This window comes from Oryctolagus cuniculus, chromosome 1 (genome assembly GCF_051225735.1).
Source record: "Oryctolagus cuniculus isolate XC-2025 breed Fujian yellow rabbit chromosome 1, ASM5122573v1, whole genome shotgun sequence".
NCBI lineage: Eukaryota > Metazoa > Chordata > Mammalia > Lagomorpha > Leporidae > Oryctolagus > Oryctolagus cuniculus.
This window is the reverse complement of record NC_142867.1, coordinates 110318508-110337919: the sequence shown is the minus strand read 5'-3', so window position 1 is coordinate 110337919 and position 19412 is coordinate 110318508. Positions and strand designations below refer to the sequence as shown.

At 49.0% G+C, this 19412-nt stretch overlaps 1 protein-coding gene and 1 long non-coding RNA gene across 11 annotated transcripts in view; one reads left to right on the top strand and one right to left on the bottom strand.

Moving 5' to 3' along the window:
• KMT2A (lysine methyltransferase 2A) overlaps positions 1–13958 on the bottom strand; it is an 89820-nt gene extending 75862 nt beyond the window's left edge. For 3 of the 10 annotated variants that reach the window (XM_089334591.1, XM_070078962.2, XM_070078977.2), the window contains exons 1-2: positions 13443–13958; positions 11166–11264 (exon numbers count right to left, since the gene is read on the bottom strand). In XM_089334591.1, the coding sequence (XP_089190717.1) occupies positions 11166–11264; positions 13443–13889 (546 nt within the window). In that variant the 5' untranslated portion in view covers positions 13890–13958. The remainder of the gene's footprint in view (positions 1–11165; positions 11265–13442) is intronic. The other 7 variants (XM_070078952.2, XM_070078968.2, XM_070078980.2 and 4 more) reach the window with 5 other exon arrangements.
• A 443-nt stretch (positions 13959–14401) lies between these two features.
• LOC149128552 (uncharacterized) lies at positions 14402–19071 on the top strand. The gene is made up of 2 exons (XR_016235022.1): positions 14402–14736; positions 18884–19071. It is a non-coding gene; the product is annotated as an uncharacterized LOC149128552 (long non-coding RNA).
• Positions 19072–19412: the final 341 nt, after the last annotated feature.

Below are 19412 nucleotides of genomic sequence, written 5' to 3'. Positions count from 1 at the left end.
GTGGCCATGGTAGCCATCTGGGGAGTGAACCAGCAGATGGAAGATCTCTCTGTCTCTGTAACTCTGCCTTTCAAATAAATAAATAAAACTAAATAATAAATAAGTAAAATGCCTGTGTATTACATCATAGTGGTTGGATTCAAGTCCTGGCTCTGCTTCCAATTCCAATGTCCTGGTAATGTGCATTCTGGGGGACAGCAGGTAAAGGCTTAAGTGGCTGGGTCCCCTGCTACCACAGCAGAGACCTAGATTGAGCTCTTGACTCCCAGCTTTAGCTGGACCCAGCCCTAGCTGTTATAGGTATTTTGAAATTGAACCAGTGGATGGGAGCTCTCTCTCTCTTACTCTTGTTCTCTCTCCTTGCCTCTCAAAATTAAAAGAAAAATAATTGTTAAAATTACCCTGCTATTAGTATTGTATAGGTTCTCATAACTTACACAATGTTTTTGCAGACTATTCCTAAAAGGGGTATATATATATATCAAATTTTCAATTCACCATTCACTAATCCCCTTCTATAAGAAAAGTCCATGTAACAATAAATGGTGACGGAGCTGGTGCTGTGACATAGCAGGTAAAGCCACTGCCTGAAGTGCCAGCATCCCATGTGGGTGCCGATTCTGGTCCCAGTGGTTCCACTTTGGATCCAGCTCTCTGCTATGGCCTGGGAAAGCAGTGGAGGATGGCCCAAGTTCTTGGGCTCCTGCACCCACATGGGAGACCTGGAAGAAGCTCCTGGCTCCAGATTGTGCGGCTCCAGCTGTTGTGGCATCTGGGGAGTCAGCCACTGGATGGAAGATGCCCCATCCCCTGCCTCTGTTTCTCCGTAACTCTGCCTTTCAAACAAACAAATAAATCCTTAAAAACAAAAAATAAATGGTGGGGACCACTGTTTTGGCACAGGGGGTTAAGCCACTGCCTTGCATGCCAAAATCTCACGAGCACAGATTTGAGGGTCCCAACTGCTCAACTTTCAACCCAGCTCCCTGCTAACGTGCCTGGAAAAGCAACAGAAGATGGCACAAGTGCTTTGGCTCCTGCCATCCACGTGGGAAACCCGGATGGGGTTCCTGGCCCCTGGCCATTTGTGGAGTGAATCAGCAGATGGAAGATTTCTCTGTCTTTTCTTCTCTCTCTAAATCTGTCTTTCAAATAAATAAATAATCTTTTTTGTTAAAAAAAAAAAAAGAGAGATGACTTAGAAACAGCCCATGTCTTTAGGGAAACAGAACCAAATGAGGGAGAGATATTAAAAATACAGCAAAAGGTATCCTGGGGTAAGTTCTTTAAGGATAAAGTATAAAGTACAGTAAGAAACAGGAGAGAAGTTGAGTTTCAAATAATAGTAGTTATCTGTGAAAGATTCGTGAAGAGTTGAGAGCTGGGGATCTGAAATGAGCTATAAAAAATGAGAAAGCCTGAGCCAGGTAAAGATGGGAAGATGTTAAAGACAAAGGGGAAGTGCTAGCAAAGGTAAAAAAGGCAGGTCCACAAAGACTATGGAGAATACCTAACAGTTCAATAGTCCAATGTGGCTAAATAACGTAAGTTAGACCATGCATTCAGGAGATAAGGTTCAAAACATAGAAATGTAGGCCTGCTAGATTATGAAGAACTGAGAATTTTATGTCTTCATATCAGTGAGAAAACAAAGGGTTTCAGGAATATACAGTCACAGAATCACATCTACATGTAAGAAAGCCATTGGCAACACTGTAGGGTGAAGAGGAAGGTAAAGAGATCTATTAGCAGATTACTGTAAGAATACATGCAAAGGCAATGAACATTTAAACTTGGATGGTAGAAACAGAAAAGCAGGGAAAGATTAAAGACACGTTACAACAGTATAGTGGATGAGACTCAGAAATCAACTGGATTGGAGTAGGAGGAGAAAGGATTGAAAGATAACACAGGCCGCGGCTCACTAGGCTAATCCTCCGCCTGCGGCACCGGCACCCCGGGTTCTAGTCCCGGTCAGGGCGCCGGATTCTGTTCCGGTTGCTCCTCTTCCAGGCCAGCTCTCTGCTGTGGCCCGGGAGTGCAGTGGAGGATGGCCCAAGTCCTTGGGCCTTGCACCCGCATGGGAGACCAGAAGAAACACCTGGCTCCTGGCTTTGGGTCAGCGCGGTGCGCCGGCCATAGCGCGATGGCCACAGCAGCCATTGGAGGGTGAACCAACGGAAAAAAGGAAGACCTTTCTCTCTCTCTCTCTCACTGTCCACCCTGCCTGTCAAAAAAAAAAGATAACACAATACAGAGGGTAAGAATGAATTTTCCAACAGATGGAGGTTCAGATTTGAATACTAGCTCTACCACTCAATAGCCGTATGGCTTAGGGAAAACTAACTTGTCCATGTCTCAGTTTTTTCATCTGCAAAACATGGTGTGTTGAGTATTTTAACAAACCTTGCTTTTAATTTATTTTTTAAAGATTTATTTATTTATTTGAAAGGCAGAGCTAGAGAGAGAAGGGAGAGAGAAAGATCCTCCATCCACTGTTTCACTCCCTAGTTGGGCACAACAGCCAGGGCTGGGCCAGTCTGAAGCCAAGAGCCAGGAGCTTTATCCGGGTCTCCTACGTGGGTGCAGGGGCCCAATCACTTAGGCCATCTTCCACTGCTTTCCCAGGTACATTAGCAGGAAGCAGCCGGGACTCGAACTGGCACCCACGTAGTACGCTGGCATTGAAGGCAGCAGCTTTACCTGCTATGCCACAATGCTGGCAGCAACAAACCTTGTTTTTAAAAAGACCCAGAAGAAGCTTCTGGCTCCTGGCTTCAGACTGGCCCAGCTGCAGCTGCCCTGGCCATTTGGGGAGTAAACCAGTAGATGGTAGACCTCTCTCTGTGTGTGTCTCTTCCTCTCTCTCTTTGTAACTCTGCTTTTAAAATAAATAAATAAATCTTTTTTTTAAATGTAAGCAGTATTTTTCCTCCTTAAGCATACTGCCCTCTATTAGTTATTCTTAAATTTCTGTCTGTGACCATTCTACTTGTGGTTATTTTATTTTTCAAGTTAAGTTCAAAACCCCAGAACTTGCAGCGTGCAACTTAGTATTTCTTCTATAATTATATTGTTAATTGCACTGGTTTCTGTAGACCAACACTTATTCAGTCCAAGCTGAAACTTGAGAACAAATGTCAAATGGTTACCAAGTATAGATGAATGGATCTGAACCTGGAGGCCAAGAATCCTGAAGAGCCTCCAAGTTGCTTTAAGGCATCACCAAGTACTTAACACTTACACAAATCAGAGGGGTGGGCACTTGGCACAGTGGTTACGTTGCCCCTTGGGATGCCCGTATCCCATTTCAGAATGCCAGAGTCCCAGCTGGTCTGCTTCCCATCCAGCCTTCTGCTGGTGCCCATCCCGGGAGGCAGCAGATGATGGCTCCAGTACTTGAGTCCCTGCCATCCAGGTGGTAGACCAGATTGTTCCGGGCTCCTGGTTTTGGGGGAGTAAACTAGTGGATGTGGACTCTCTCTCTCCATTTGTCTCTCGAGTAAAATCAAAATGATTTTTTTAAAAATGTAAAGGTTAGGGGCCAGCACTGTGGCGCAGCAGGTAAAGCTGCCACCTGCAGTGCTGGCATCCCATATGGGTACAGGTTCAAATCCCGGCTGCTCTGCTTCCAATCCAGCTCTCTGCTATGACCTGGGAAAACAGCAGAAGATGGCCCAAGTGCTTGGGCCCCTGCACCAGCGTGGGAAGACCTAGAGGAAGCTCCTGGCTCCTGGCTGCGAATCAGCACAGCTCTAGCCATTGTGGCCAATTGGGGAGCGAACCAGCAGATGGAAGACCTCTCTCTCTCTCTTTCTCTGCTTCTGCCTCTGCCTCTCCTTCTCCTTCTCTCTATATAACTCTGCCTTTCAAATAAATAAATAAACCTTTTTAAAAAATGTAAAGATTAAAATAAAAAGATTAGGACCATTAGGCATAGAGACCAAGGGTAGTAACCCCAATATAGCTAACTGCCTTAGCCTGATAATTATCTGACTCATGGTGGCACTGGATTTCTTGGTTCCCTACCTGCCTATTTATTGTCCTGTTTAAGGAGCTTTTTAGCCCTTTTTTGCCTCACCTCTAATCATGTTTTAGTTGGATGCCACTGGTATCCATAGTTACCAAGATAGGTATTTGGCCTTCAGTTTGGTTCCATTTAGCCTATTGATGAACTTGATGCCCAGACCAAAATCAAGAACATTCTAAAATACATGTGCAAAAGCATACACACATATCTCAAAGTAATAATAAAAAAAAAAACACTGTTATCTTAGTGATGAGAAAGAAAAGATTACAGTACATGTGCCCTTTCAATTTCTCAGTTCTAATAGCAATCAAGGCTTCTACCCGTGTGCCAGGCTAAGTGTTAAGCACTATGCATGCATGATCTCAAGCCTCACAATAATCTTTTTAAAGATTTGTTTGTTTATTTGAAAGAAAGAGTTATATATATATATATATAGAGAGAGAGAGAGAGAGAGAGAGAAAGGGACAGAGATCTGCCATCTTCTGGTTCACACCCAAAATGGCCACAAGGTCCTGGCCTGGGCCAAACTGAAGCCAGGAGCCAGGAACTTCATCTGGGTCTCCTACATGGGTAGCAGAGGCCCATGTCCTTGGGCCATCTCCCACTGCTTTCCCAGGAGCATTAATAGAAAGTTGGATTGGAAGTGGAGTGGCCAGGACTTGAACCTGAGCTCAAATGGGATACTGGCTTTACCCCAGCTATGCCACAACCCCGGCCCCACAATAATCTTTTGAAGCATGATTACCCTTAATTTACAAATGAAGAACCTGAGGCATGGAGAGGTTAAAAAACTTTTCTAAAACCAGTTAGCTAATAAATGGCTGAGCTAAGAACTAAACCCAAACAGTCTAAATTCAGAGCTCATGGTCTTACAGCCCTTCATTGCCCTGCTCTACCATCTCACACTATCACATATTAGATTACGAGACTCTCCTTCTCGTCTGTGAAGGCATTTATATATGCACAAATAAAAGAGCCTAGCTGGAGAGATTACAAGAGGATTTCCTCATTAGCTAAGCTTTAAAGAGATGTTACTCACAAGGTTTTACTGCTTATAATTAAAGGCAATAATCTAGGGACAATGTTGTGCTTGATCTAAAAATCAGTCAATACTCATGGATGAACAACAAATAGTTGAAAACAGGCAGATGTAAATATTTCTTCATCTAGGAATAAGATATTTACCATGGACAAGTGCTTAACTTCTCCCTAGTTTTCAGAACTGAAATAGTATAAAGGAGAGTCTAATAAAAAATCTCCAAAAGCACCCCTCACAAGGAATATTACTCTTCTAATTCAAGACAGAAAGCCACAATTACTTTGATGTTGTAAAACGAGAATGAAACAACGAAGCTTCAACAAAGCATGGATAATAAGGGTTGGATCTTTCTCTCTTTCTCTAGCAGTGTGAATGTTAGAAAGGGTCACAGCTGAATGACATCAAAACATCTACACTCAAACATTCCAACAAAACACAAAGACTGAAACACAAGAAAATACATAAAATATATGTAAGAAACTCCAGCTCCTGAAATAAATGCCAATGGAATATATCCTACCCACTGGTACCTCACAAGGTATTGCTGTGGTGATAATTAAAGGTAAGACAGCTGGGGAAATCCCTTCAGTCTTTTTGTCAAATAGAAAAACAACTACTCATTTCAAAGAAAGGGGAATTTTGATATGCTGCACAGAAAATTGCCAACTAACTCTTACATTTATATCTTTGTTAATTGTTTCCTTAAACCTAACACTCATCGGGGTGGAATATTCAACATCTAAAAAGTCAGATCAAGTTGCGCCTCCCGGTTTCATACTAATCCTTCAAGGGGATTTATGTCATCCACAACGACTACAAATCACACAACAAAATTCTTCTTTCCAGTGTCTTGGTCTTTAGAAGCATCTGGCAGCAGCTATAGCCTCATGGCTGGCTTCCCCTGGTGTGTAACCTGACAAGGTAAAAAGCTCATTGAAATATTTAACAGTGGTGGTATGGATTTCTTTGGACAGGTCAAGAAAAGGAGCTCCTCTTTTTTAAAAACATAAAGAACCATTTTATGGGAAGCCATTCCTGTCGTCCAAGTGTCTGTGCTTTTCTTTAGGGCTTTCCCAGAGACCTTATTGAGGGGGAAAATGAAAAGGCTAACAAAAGGACTCTCTTTCTCTCTCTCTATTCCCAGCATCATCTAACTCAGCCACAGGGCCAGTAGCATCCACACTGTCATAAATGCCAGCAATTAGAGAATTAGGCCATAAAACCACCCACTCAGGTATGAGAGCGCAGGCCTGCAGCTTTATTTAATGCGTGCCATAAAAGATCCTGTACTTCCTTCTTTCAGGCCTTCTTCACAACAATGAAATGACAATAACAACAACCAAAAATAGCCCTTTGTCGGCCTGCCTCACACTGATGTGATCAATGAAACCATCGGGGACCAGGTGAAGGTTCTTCTTCATGAAAGCCCAAATTCCTTCTCAGAGGCCACCTGGAGCCCTGTTAAAGGCCAGGCTACCTTCTGAGGACTTACACAGTGGAAACTAAAGCTAACTACTTTTGCCTGAAAAATTATCCTATCTTGTTCTGACACTACTGTAGAAGCCTAACCAATTCCTGAACTTCTCGAGAAATACTGGAGCCTACAAGAGTATTCTTAATTAACAATTTCTAGAAACTTCTGAAGTCTTTTCTAATCAAGAAATTCTAATCCCAAAACTAAATTTCATTCCGTTGGCTTGGAAATCTGAGACAATTTAGGAATAATCAATAATTCCACTTGATTTTTTATCTTTGCAACCTATCAGTGCACAAAAATCACGACTGTGATTTACTCCAAGATAAGATGGTACTCATCAAGCTTCATAAGCCAGTCTAGATAAGATCCAACCAAACGCCTTGTAACAGTGAACTCTTTAGCATCCTCTTTCCTAGTAGTGCCTACAGGGTTAAGAATCTGATTAAAATGTAGGTACATCATGCCAGGCTCATTAGTAATTTAACCTTTCTTAATCCCTGAAAATAACATATGCAAACAAAGGAAGGTCCCATGCAGGCAACCCTCAAGTAAATTCCTCCCAAAGTAATGATAGTCACAAAGCTTCCCAGTTGCTCAAAGGACCGTGCCACTGGGCTCTCTACCTTGGCAGAGGAAGAATGGAAAGAGACAAGATATTCACAAAAGGCCTGACTGAAGGCCTTCAGTTAAGTGCTAGAAGGAAGCTGAAGTTCTGTGCCAACACTAGTGGAATGTGGGCAGGCACAAAGAGATCTTAATTAGGAGACCTACAATTAAGACACAGCCAGTCTCCAAAAGAGGCATTGCAGCCTGTTATGCCTCAGAGCAAGCAAAGCTCCGTTGCCACCCCCTCCAGCCACAGGGCAAGAGACGCAATCCGTATAGAGTCTGCACAGCTGCTCAATGGAAGGGCAGTGCCAAGGAGCAAAGGGATGGGAATTAAGTCAAGAAGGGAGTATTTTCTTTCAAGTTTCAATCAGAAGGTAAACCACTATTCTGTGAATGATGACTTCTTCCAAGAACAAGTGCCTTAAGATAATTAAATGAAGAGGAAGATGGAGGAGACATGTCAATGATTTCCAGTGAGAAATCAAAAAAGTTCTGGAGATTGGATTTCTAATGCTCAGCACAAACCAAAATTCATGTCAGAACATACTATTTCCTGCAAAGTGGGTACTATCACTTTGGACTTACAGATACACTGGTATATTGAATTTTTCTTCTCACTTATAAGCTCACACACCTAAAGGAATATACCACCTATACTGACTTTTAGATCATCAGGAATCCACTACAATGAAAACAAATTTATCCAAACAAGACAACCTCTGGGGGCCCAGCGCTGTGGCATAGCGGGCTAAGTTGCTGCCTTTGCTGCTGGCATCCCATACGGGCATCCCTTGGAGTCCTGGCTGCTCTACTTCTAACCCAGCTCCCTGCTACTGTGCCTAGGAAAAAGCAGTAGGAAAACAGTAGTAGATGGCCAAAAATGCTTGGGCCCCTGCACCCATGTGAGAGACCCGGAAGAAGCTCCTGGCTTTGGACTGACTCAGCTCTTGCCATTTGGGGAGTGAACCAGAAGATGGACATGCTTGTGCGCTCCCTCGCTCGCTTGCTCTCTCTGTAACTCTGCCTTTCAAATAAGTAAATAAATCTTAAACAAAGAAAAAAAAGACAGCCTCTGAACACCAGATAATGCTTGGGTTCTACAAGTTCTCAGAAGTATGTTTACAATTTTATCTCCATTTTTCTTACAAATGAATTATCTCAATAAACTCCTTTTGCCCCCCCCCCACATACAATGAAAACTTTCCCACCAAGTTAAAAATCCTCCTCCTAATAATAATATAGTTAATTGGGCAAATATACAATTTGATATTAAAAATCATTAGGCAGCAGCATTTAGCATGACTGTCAGAGAGCTGCATCCCACACTGGCTGGCCTGGGTTTGACACCTGGCTCCCCTCCTGACTCTAGCTTCCTGCTAATGCAGCAGGGATGGCCACGTGATTGGGTTCCTGCTATCTCTGTGGGAGACCTGGACTGAGTTTCTGGTTTCCAGTTAGAGCCAGATGGGGTGTTGTAGTTACCTGGGGAGTGACTCAAAGGATGGGAACTCTCTCTGTGTCTCTCTCATTGGGTCTCTCTGCTTCTTCCCCACCAACTCTCAACCACCAAGTAGGTTCACTGACCCTGACTCTTGAACTAAGAATAAGAAATTATGACCCCAACCAAAATATTAATGTCATAGACAGAAATCAGGAGTACTAGGACAGAAAAGATACATGAGCTATTTAGTCCACTCTGTGTTTTACAGATCAGAAATGTAAGGTTAAAAGCGAATTGCCTGGGCCGGCACTGTTGCGTAGCGGTTAAGCTGCCACCTGTATGCCGGCATCATCCCATGTGGGAGCTGGTTTGAGTCCTGGATTCTCCACTTCCGATCCAGCTCTCTGCTGTGGCCTGGGGAAGCAGTAGAAGATGGCCTAAGTGCTTGGGCCCCTGCACCCACGTGGGAGACCTGGAAGAAGCTCCTGGCTTCGGATCTGCCCAACTTCACTGTTGCAGCCACTTATAGAGTGAACTAGTGGATGGAGGACCTCTCTTTCTCTCTGCTTTTGCCTCTCTGTAACTCTGCCTTTCAAATAAATAAATCTTAATAAAAAAAGAAAAAAGTGAATTGCCCAATGTCTCCTAAGTGACAAAGCTAAGAGCCCATGCCTGTAGACTTCTACTCCAAGGCTTCTTATACTCCACCGCACTCTCCTCCTGCCAAGCTGAGGATTAGCTGTGAAGACAGTGAAGGAGCAACTCCCACTCTCTGGATCAGTCTGATCAGTCTCCTGATCAGGCTGCCCAGTGAGCACTGGGGAAAAAAAAGATCACAGACATTGTCCACCTTCCTTTTGGCTTCAGGACTAACATCTTTTCTAAACCCAACTCAAATGCTTGCCTCAGTCCCCATGAACAACACTGCAATTTCAAATGAAAACACACACACATCAATGTTTTAATTCAGCTTCAGTCTAGACCTAATTGAAGTCTGCTATGTTAGGATTGGGATGGAAATTTTGCTTTTAACATTTTGTGAGGGAATAGGGAAGGTAACTGGATAATGAATTAATAAACAGATAAATGAACTGCTTCTGGGGTTTATGCTAAAATAGTCCAGATTCTAGTCAACAAAGATGCTGCTCTGTTATGTTTAGAGCACAAAGTACAGCAACATGAAATTCTTCACGGCAATCCCCAGAAAAATGGGAAACTGACAACTCAGGAGTGAAGGCCAGAGGTAGGTAAGAACTGCGCTGCTGTGATTCCTGATAGAGTGCAACACAACAAAGCTTCAATTCTTCTTGTCCAACAGAAAGCCCAAATGAGAGACCACCAACTCCTACGTATGTTCTAAAATAGTCCCATCCCTAGAAAGTCATGATGAACTCTTACATGTAGTTTTTACTCAGACAAGTGAAGTTAGGAACCAACAGTAATGAAAAACTTCCTATGGATAACCGAGCTCAAACGGACGTGATCTGGAAGTCCTGTCACCTAGTTTTAAAAGGATTAAGTTGGGTTTCTGCTATGGAGAACTGATTGTCATTCACTTAAAGGAAGCCAGAATTCCAAAAGGTCAGAATCACTCTGGGTCATCAAAGCCTTCTCTGTGGATCCAGACAAGACCTGATACAGAACTGCGAGTTCTAAGAAGCAACCCCTAGAATTCTGTGTCTGCTTGGGGTGAGCCCTAAACTTCCTCTTGAAACTTTATCACTGATTTGTAACCTTAGGTAACAAAAATGCTTGGTTTCTACACTGAAAACAACCAAGTTAGATGAGATTATTGCTCTGGATTAGCACTAACAATAGCATACCATCAATCCATACTAGACTGCTTCAAACTACCACGGACTAGAAAGTTACCAAAGGAACAACAACTGATTCAAGCCCAGTTCAAAAAAAAATAAAAAAAAAGGAAGGCGTCAACTACTCTTCTCATAATGAAATAGCAATTAGTGTTTAGGCAGAAGTTTTAAAGAAAAAAAAGCTAACTCTTATTATTAATGTGGTCTTATTTCAAATAACTGCAACTCCCTGACATTATAGATTACTGTTGAGCAAAATAAAACACTAATTTACAATCCTCTCATAGTGCCAGTGGGTAAGAAAATGTTAGCACCTGATTGCAACGTTAAAGGTGATTTGTCAAAGACCAACAGATTAAATATTCTGGTGCCCAGACATTAGGTCCCTGAACCCAGGTGGCTCTCTTTCTAACCAGTCTCTTGAAAAGCTGTGATTGGAAGCTCTCAGGATAAAACTTTGCTTCTGAATATGTGATAACAACATTTGACACATGAACCCTTGGGGTCCTTTAATACAAAACACATAAGCATGCTGAACAGGAAGAGAATGCTTCTTAGAATCCCCTTAACATAGACGAACTTCTCCTAATAGACTTTATCATACTCAAATATACATGGGACCAAAATTCTACATATAACCAGGCAAGTCTCAATTTTGAAAATAAGCAGGTAAATGAAATGTCAGTAAGTCTACTTATTTTATTTTATTATTTTTTTTTGCTGCTGTATCTTTTAAAAAAGCAAAATCAACTCACATTTAAGCACCAACTCCATGCAAGTAACCTGAACGGTTCAGTCTTTTTGTCATGTATGAGGCCTTTGGTTCTCCAACTACATGGGATCTGTGTTGTTAGCTTAAAAAATACAGAATTGGCCTTTCAAAAAAAAATAACAATCTACAGCAACCAACAAAATAGTCTCAAACAACCCTGCTGACTGCAGCTGCCTTCTGAAGGCTGGGAAAAGGAGGTGGAGAGAGAGCAGAGAGGCAGGGAAAGGGGCCGCTGCAGCTAGCTATCTAGCAGGGAACACGCCCCCATCGCGTCCTCCTTGCTCTGTCAGAAGGCGGGTTGTCGTCAGTCTCCTGATCAGGCTGTCTTAGAAACCATTTAAAAAAAAGGGAGGTGGGGGGGAGGCAGGAAGACTAACAACTCAAAAATGCCAGCTCCTTGAGAGGAGGGGCCAGGGTCCCTGGGATCTCCTCCCTCCCCATCTTCCCAGGATCTTTGGGTAAATCTAAAGGGGTGTGGGGCACAACAGGGGACAAGGGGTTTGCCCAGGATATTTTGTGTGCACCAACGGCAGAGCACGCAGGAAACGGCTGGTTGTTATCTTTCCCTTTCTGTTTCAATCAAGAGCACTCCAGAGCTGCAACCCCTTACCCCCCTCCGCTTCAGCCCCTAGCAGCTGCTCTTCCTCCTCCTAGCATCCCCCCATTCCAGCCTCACCCCCGCCCCCAGGATTCAGACTCCCCCTTCTGCATCCAATGGAAAACAAATGCGCAACGCCACGGCTGAACCTGAACTCAACTTCCCTTCCCAGGGCAACTTTGCTTTTGGCTGAAGGGGGCTGAAGGGTGCTCATCAAAGCATCCCGGTTGTCGCCCCAGTACTAGTGGGGAAGGGCAAAGCTCTGACCCTTCACCCACCTTGGGTCCCCTTGTGAGAATCAGGGCGAGAACCCCAGCTCCTCCTTCTAAGGAATAACTTTGCCTCATAATCCTCCTTTTGCTTCCAACCCAAAGCAACCACCACCGCCGCCGCCGCCAATGCCACCACCACCACCACCACCGCCGCCGCCGCTGCCGCCGCCGCCGCCGCCGCCGCCACCGCCACACTAAAGTAAAACTGTCCCTATCTACTCCTCACCCCCAACCCAGCTTCCCCTCCCGCCCCCCGCCCCAGGATTGGCCTAGGAAAAGGTGGATCAATAGAGAAATGACGAGAGGAGAAGGAGGGAGCCGGGGTTGGACACTGCGTGCTCTCCGGCGCAGTGGGTGGGGTAGCAGAGCAGCTGCTTCCCCTGGGAGGACCCTGCCCAGGTCCCCCCACAAACACCTCCCCGCTCAGGGGTCCCCTCCCCAGGGCTGGCGGGGACGCCTGCCTCCCCTCCAGGGCACGGGTGGAAAACTGCTCTCCTCTACACCTCGGGGACCGTGGGCTGTTCCCCCCTCCGAGAAGCCACTAACCCTTCTCTCTAAAGAGGGACAGGCTGGAGCGAAGGTACAGAAGTCCTGCTACCCACAGGCTAGGAACTGCAGCCCTGCAGGCCAGGGGTGGGGTGGGGGGGAGACTGCTGTGCGAGATCGCCGTTATCTTGAGAGGGAGAGGAGGTGAGGGGAGGCCAGGTGGAGCGGAAAGGCGACTTCCCCCGGTGGGGCAGGGCGGGCCGGGGTGCGGGGTGGGCTGGGGGCGGGGGTGGAGGAAGGGGGAGTGGCCGGCAAGGTAGGGACCCGGCCCCGGGGACGGGCCGCGGAGGGGTCGTCAGGTGTGCGCCAGCAAGGTACCAGAAAGGACATCGGTCCCCAAGGGCCAGGCCAAGAACGTGGCCCTGGAAGAGGCCATCACCCGAGGGATGCCCGACAGGGAAACTGCCCCAGGAGTAACACATCTGCCCAGGGAGGGAGGCGGGGATGTGGCGGGATCAGGTCTCTAGCAGGGAGGGAGGGAGGAATCTTGCTCGGATGAGGTAATCTGTGAAAGGGAGGAGGGGTTCAGTCCCGGGATGGGAAACCCCGGCGAGGGGGTCTGTGCCAAGGGGTCTGGGGAAGGGTCAGGGGGAGGGGGTCCAAACGCCCTTCGCCAGATGGGTCCAAACCCCGGGGAGGGGTCGCCCGGGGGGGGGGAGGTCTGCAGCCCCGTACGGAGGGGTGGGGGGGGGAGGAGGGTCCCAAGATGGGAGGGCCATTCGCCCCGGGTCAGGGACCTCAGGATGGTCCCAGAATCGGGATGCTCCTCAAGCCCGGATGGGGGAGGGGAGGGGGCTCCGCGGAGGGTCGAGACCCCGGACCTGGGGGTTCCTCGCCCCCTTACCTCTCCGCTGCCGCCTCCCCCGCCGCTCTCCCCAAACACCGCCCGGAACCGGCGCAGGTTGGTGCCGATGGCGGCCGAGACCTGCAGCGCCGCGTCGAAGCCCGGGCCCACCCGGAGCAGGGCCGGCCCTGAGGAGGCTGAAGACGATGACGAAGACGAAGACGAGGCGGACGACGAGGAGGCTGCTGAGGCGGCGGCCGCTCCCCCTGGAACCCCAGCCCGGCTGCTTCCCGCCGCCGCCGCCGCCGCCGCCGCCGCCGCGGCCGCCACAGCCGGGGGGGAGGGGGGCGCCCCGGGGCCGCCGCCGCCGACCGGGGGCCCGGGGGGAAGCAGCAGGGCCGGGACGCGTTGCCGCGGGGCGCCCCCTAGGCCCCGGCGCCCCCCGCCGCCGCCGCCCCCGGTGGTCCCGGGTCGGGCGGGGAAGCGCCACCGACAGCTGTGCGCCATGTTCGCCCCGTGAAGTGAAGCAGCGAGAGGGAGAGGCGACAACACAGGGGGGCGGGGAGGCGGAGGGGGGGCGGAGGGCCCCGGAACCTGCCTAACCCGCTCGGCGCCGCCCGGCGGCCTGCGCCCGGCCGGCCGCTATGCAGAGCGCCGGGCCGCGCCCGCCGGCCCCGCAATCTGTATACAGGCCTCGGGCCTACGCCTCTGACGCCGGGCCGCTGCTACTGCATCCAGAGGCCCGGGCCGCGGCCGCCCGCCCGCTCGCCCGCCCCGCAACCTGGATAACTGCATGCCCCGCCCTCCGGGAGCGGCATTGCTAGGGAAAAGGAGGGGGGAAGGAAGCCCAGGAGCCGGGAGAGGAGCGCGGGTTCCGGGGAGAGGGGGAGGGGGCGAGGGCTACGGGGAGGATGGAGGCGGAGGGAGCCGGGCCGCCTGCAACCTCGAGAGCCCGGAGGCCGATTACACACGTTCCCGGGACGCGCTGGGAATCGAACCGCCCAGGAGAGCGGCTTCCAGTATGAGGCGGCTGCTGGGTCGGGGAGGAGCGAGCCTTCTCCTCCGCCTCGGGGCGCGGATACGAGCGGGTCTAGCCCGGATCGAACGCCTCTAGAATAAAAGAGCCCTTATTGTACTACATGCAAAACAGAAGCGTTGCCCAGTTTACTATATGCAAAATAGAAAGGCCCTCAAGGAACGCGCTTTAAAAAATAAAGGAGGGGCCCCTCCCATTTTCATGCTGGAGCTCTCCTCCGAAACGCACACCCCGAGTGGCAGGTCTCCCGCCACCTCCTCGCCCTACTGTGCGCTCGGGGCCGAGGGGCCTCTGGCTTTCGTGCCCTTCTGCGGAGAGGTGGGTTGCGCGTCTCCGGCCCGGGCACAGGGGCCGCGGCGTGCTCCGCTAACGACGCGGCGTTACAACGAAGCTGAAGCTGGGTGGCTAACGGGGCCTGGAGGGAAGAGGCGGGCAAAAGCGCCCCCGCCCCTTCTGCCTCCGGTCGCGGCCTGCCGCTGCATGCAAAGCAGACCCTAATGTATGCGCGCAGAGGGAGGGGGCTCGCGAGCACGTTTCTGATTAAGAGAGGGGGAGGGAGGAGCGCGCTGGGCATTATGATACACTGGGTGGAAGAGGCCCGCCGGCGGCGAGCTCTGCGCGCGGGGTTAGCCCGCGGAGGGAGGGGGAGGGGGAAGCAAGGAGGAGGGCTCGGGAGGGGACTGAATATCCACCGGGTTTACTTTATTGCGGGAGAGAGGGGAGGGCTCCTCCAGCGAGGCGCTGGAAGCCTGCAAGGCTGGGAGAGCGGCGAGGGGAGGGAGGCGTTTGTGCCAGGAGAACTTGGGTTGACTGAGGCTGGGGGATCGATACTCAGCCTGCAGGCCCCGGGGCAGCCTTCGTCCCCCTCCCCACCCCCGCCCCCCTCCAGCCGAGGTGGAGTTCGCTGGAAGGTCACGCAGCCTCCCCGGACTCCCGCACCGGTACAACGCACTGCCTGTGTTGTTACAGCCCCGGGGCGGCGAGTTTGCGAAGGAGGGGGGAGGGTCGTGGTGAGCAGGTTGCACTCGGCTCTGGCCCTCCGGAGGGGGCACTGCACGCCTCCAGAGAAGGTCCACGGCCTCCGGGTGCTGAAAGCCTGCGTCTCTCCACCGGCGAAACATTCGGGCAGGGCGGACGGTGGGGTGGGAGGTGGAGGGCAGCGGAGGAAGGGAGGAGACGCAGGCAAGCCAGCCCCAACTCCCCCAACTCGTCCCGGATCGATCATCGTTCCAACCGCGCAGGATGGGGCCCAGATGGCTTGCAAAGCGCACGCACGACGCGCACAAGAACCAGATTCCGTTGTTACGTGGCGTGGTTTACTAGGTGCAGAAAGGGTGGGAGTGTCGGCAGCCCCGAGACCCCGCGAAGGCCAGAGGCACCTCGATGTGGGCGATTTCTCCATTGCAGCGTACGGAGCGCGAGGCGCTGGGGCTTGGACTCCAGTGTAGCTGCCCTGATCAGTTACAGATTGGCGACCACGTGGATTCCCTCCAGCATCGTGATTTGCTCCCTCTCTCACTCTCTCTCGGCTATTTTTCTTTTGTATTTGCCGCCCCCTCCCCTTTTAATATGCATAACGGTCTGCGGAGGTAATGGGCAGGGGACTGAGTGACAGGCTTTATGTAACTGTGTCAACAGAATTTCTTCCCGCCCTCCACTCCAGAGGACAGCGGCCGGGTTCGGAGTAACCCCTCACTTCAAGCACACTTTGTTGAGCACAGGTGGGAGCAGGTCGGGGGGCAGCAGCGAAGAGGCAGAATGTCTTTGGAGGCTGTCGCAGTCCCCAGGTGCAGTCTCGTGGGTAGAAAAACAACTTGAGTCATCCTCGGGTTTGTTCCTTTGCCTTCAACCGGATCCAGAGCAAGTCAGAGTTTGGCTTATCGTGGGAGCTTTTAGGGCAGGAATAGCCATCACAACTGACATTTGCCGAGTGCTTTCTGTGAGCCTAAGGGCCTTGTGCGCACTCAATTTCCACCAGTCCTCTGGGATCATTCTGATTGTGTGGATGGGGAAACTGAGGCTGAGAGTAATGTCCAGGTCCTCACAGCCAGTACTGAGCAGGACCAGAACTCATTAGGGTCTGCCACAGGGATCCACTGACCATGCTGGTGAACTTCCACTATCCGTGCCATACTCATGAAACTGCATGCAATCTCTTTATTTTGGGTTTTTAGGTTTTACTTTTTACTTCAGTGTGTTTTTCCTGAGTGTCTAATATGACTCTCCCCAAGTTGTACCTTCCCTTTTCCTAAAGAGGGGCCTGAGGTATGTTGTGTGTGTTTCCAAGGACAGTCCATGGCTAAGCAAGAAAGTCATCTAGGAGTTTTCCCATGAGTGAAGGCACATCAAACCCATTTCCCGGATCGCTCTCTTGTTTCACTTAGTGCACCTTGGAGAACACTCCTTTTGGTAGATAGTTTCCTTATTCTTGGGTCTGTATGGAACAAGTGTGGTGGAATTTAACTAGTTCTCTCTTGGTAGGCACTTGATTTGCTCCCAGCCTATTGTGTTTCAAATAATGCTGCGATGCATAACCTTGAATGCATATCATTTTGCAAAAGTGCAAATATATCTGTAGTATAGATTTCTAGAAGTGGAATTGCTGAGTCAAAAGGTACGCACACGCACGTTTGTAGTTATGATACATGTTGCCGAACTGTGCCCAGTGTGGCCAGAGTGCCTTTTTCTGCACACCTTTCCAAAGAGGAGTTTTTAACTTTCTTGAACTTTGCCAACCTAATAAAAATTGCACATATTTTATTTTTTTTTCCAAATGACACAGGAAACTTTGAAGAAGGGAACCTTAAGTTTTGCCCATTTCTGCAAATTCATATATCATTTCTAATGTAAAGAGACCTCTAGGTGTTTGCTCCCTTTTCCTCTCCTCTGGAAAGATTCCTTGTTGCAAACCAACATTGTGGTGGAACATACATGGGCTTGATTTGCAGGTCCAATAATTTTAGCTATCTGACTTTGAATCAGACACCTCGCCCCATTATGCCTCAGTTCCCTAATTTGCCAAAATAAGGAAATTAGGGGTGGGCATTTGGTGCTGTGGTTAAGATGCTACCTGGAATGCCTCTATCTTGTGTGGAGCACCTAGGTTCAAGTCCTGGCTTCACTTTCCATTCCAGCTTCCTGCTTATGTGCACCCTGGGAGGCAGCAGGTGACAACTCAATTACTTGGGTCCCTGCCACCCATGTGGGAGACCCAGACTGAGTTCCAGGGTCCTAGCTTTAGCCTATCACACAGTACCTTGGGTATTGCAGGCATTTAGGGAATAAACCGGTAAATGGCAGCTTTCTCTCTCTCTTTCTGTCTCTCTCTCTCTGCAATTCAAATAAATAATTTTTAAAAAGATTTACTTATTTACTTGAAAGTGCTGAGAAAGAGAGAGATCTATCCACTGGTTCACTCCCCAGATGGCTGCAACAGCCAGGCTGGGCCAGGCCAAAGCCAGGAGTCAGCCCCAAGCACTTGGGCCATCTTCCGCTGCTTTTCCCCAGGCCATTAGCAGGGACCTTGATCTGAAGTGGAGCAGCAGAGCACAAACTGGCTCCCATATGGGATGCTGGCATTGCAGGTGTCGACTTAACCCTCTATGCCACAACACCAGCTCCTCAAATAAACAAATTTTAATATAAAGATATTAATTGCAGCTTTGTAGAATTATTATGAAGAATACATGATCTAAATGAAGTGTCTTCTCTCTCATTCTGATGGAAGCATTTTCTGCCCAGGAATTCCCTTATTCAGTAGGCAAAAATGCCACCTCTCAAATTCCTTTCTCCAAAAGGGGCTCCAAATTGATATACTGCATTAGAACACTGTCCCAAAGAACAGTGTCCTCGGCCGGTGCTGTGGCTCACTTGGCTAATCCTCCGCCTGCGGCGCCGGTACCCCGGGTTCTAGTCCCAGTTGAGGCGCCGGGTTCTGTCCCGATTGCTCCTCTTCCCGTCCAGCTGTCTGCTGTGGCCCTGGAGGGCAGTGGAGGATGGCCCAAGTGCTTGGGCCCTGCACCCGCATGGGAGACCAGGAGGAAGCACCTGGCTCCTGGCTTTGGATCGGCGCAGCGTGCCGGTCGTAGCGGCCATTTGGGGGGTAAACCAATGGAAGGAAGACTTTTCTCTCTCTCTGTCTAACTCTGCCTGTCAAAACAAAACAAAACAACAACAACAAAAAAAAAAACAGTATCCTCAAGCTAAGAGTGATGGTGTTCAAAAGAATTCGGTATTGTGAGCCAGATCTGTGACTACAAACACTTTACTTACGTACTTACTTACTTATTTGAAAAACAGAACTACAGAGAGAGAGAGAGGTCTTCCATCTGTTAGTTCACTTCCCAAATGGCTACAACGGCCAGGGCTGGGCCAGGCCAAAGCCAGGAGCCAGAAGCTTCTTCCAGGTCTCCCAGGGGAGTGCAGGGACCCAAGCACTTAGGCCATCTTCCTCTGCTTTTTCCAGGTGCATCAGCAGAGAGCTGGATCAGAAGAGGAGCAGCTGGGACTTGAACATTGCTGGTATGGGATGCAGGCGTCACAAGTGGAGCCTTAATCTGCTATGCCACAGCGTGGGCTCCTGCAAGCACTTTAAATACTAACCCTAGCATAGGCTTTCAATAAAGGCTTTGGTGTAGTTCTGCTCAAGGGCAAGTGGTGGATGCTTTTTGGACCATGGGCTCTTTGAGGACAGGAACTGAGGATCACTTATCTCTGCGTCCTCTGGGCCAGCAGTATGCACACCAGCCCAGGGGATGTTTGAAGAATAAATGACCCTTCCTGGCTGCACTGTTGAACCTTGGGATTCCTACCCAGCGGGTTTAGTATGTCAGGGGATTCTGACAATGCTATGTGCAGGGCTTTTATTTTATTTTATAACACTTTAGTTAAAATCAGTTGTCTCCATTTGAAATTGTACCAGTGACCAAAAGTTCATATTTTTCAAAGAGAAAAAAACTGACGGGGATAATTATTATCTGGTTGCGATTGTTTCC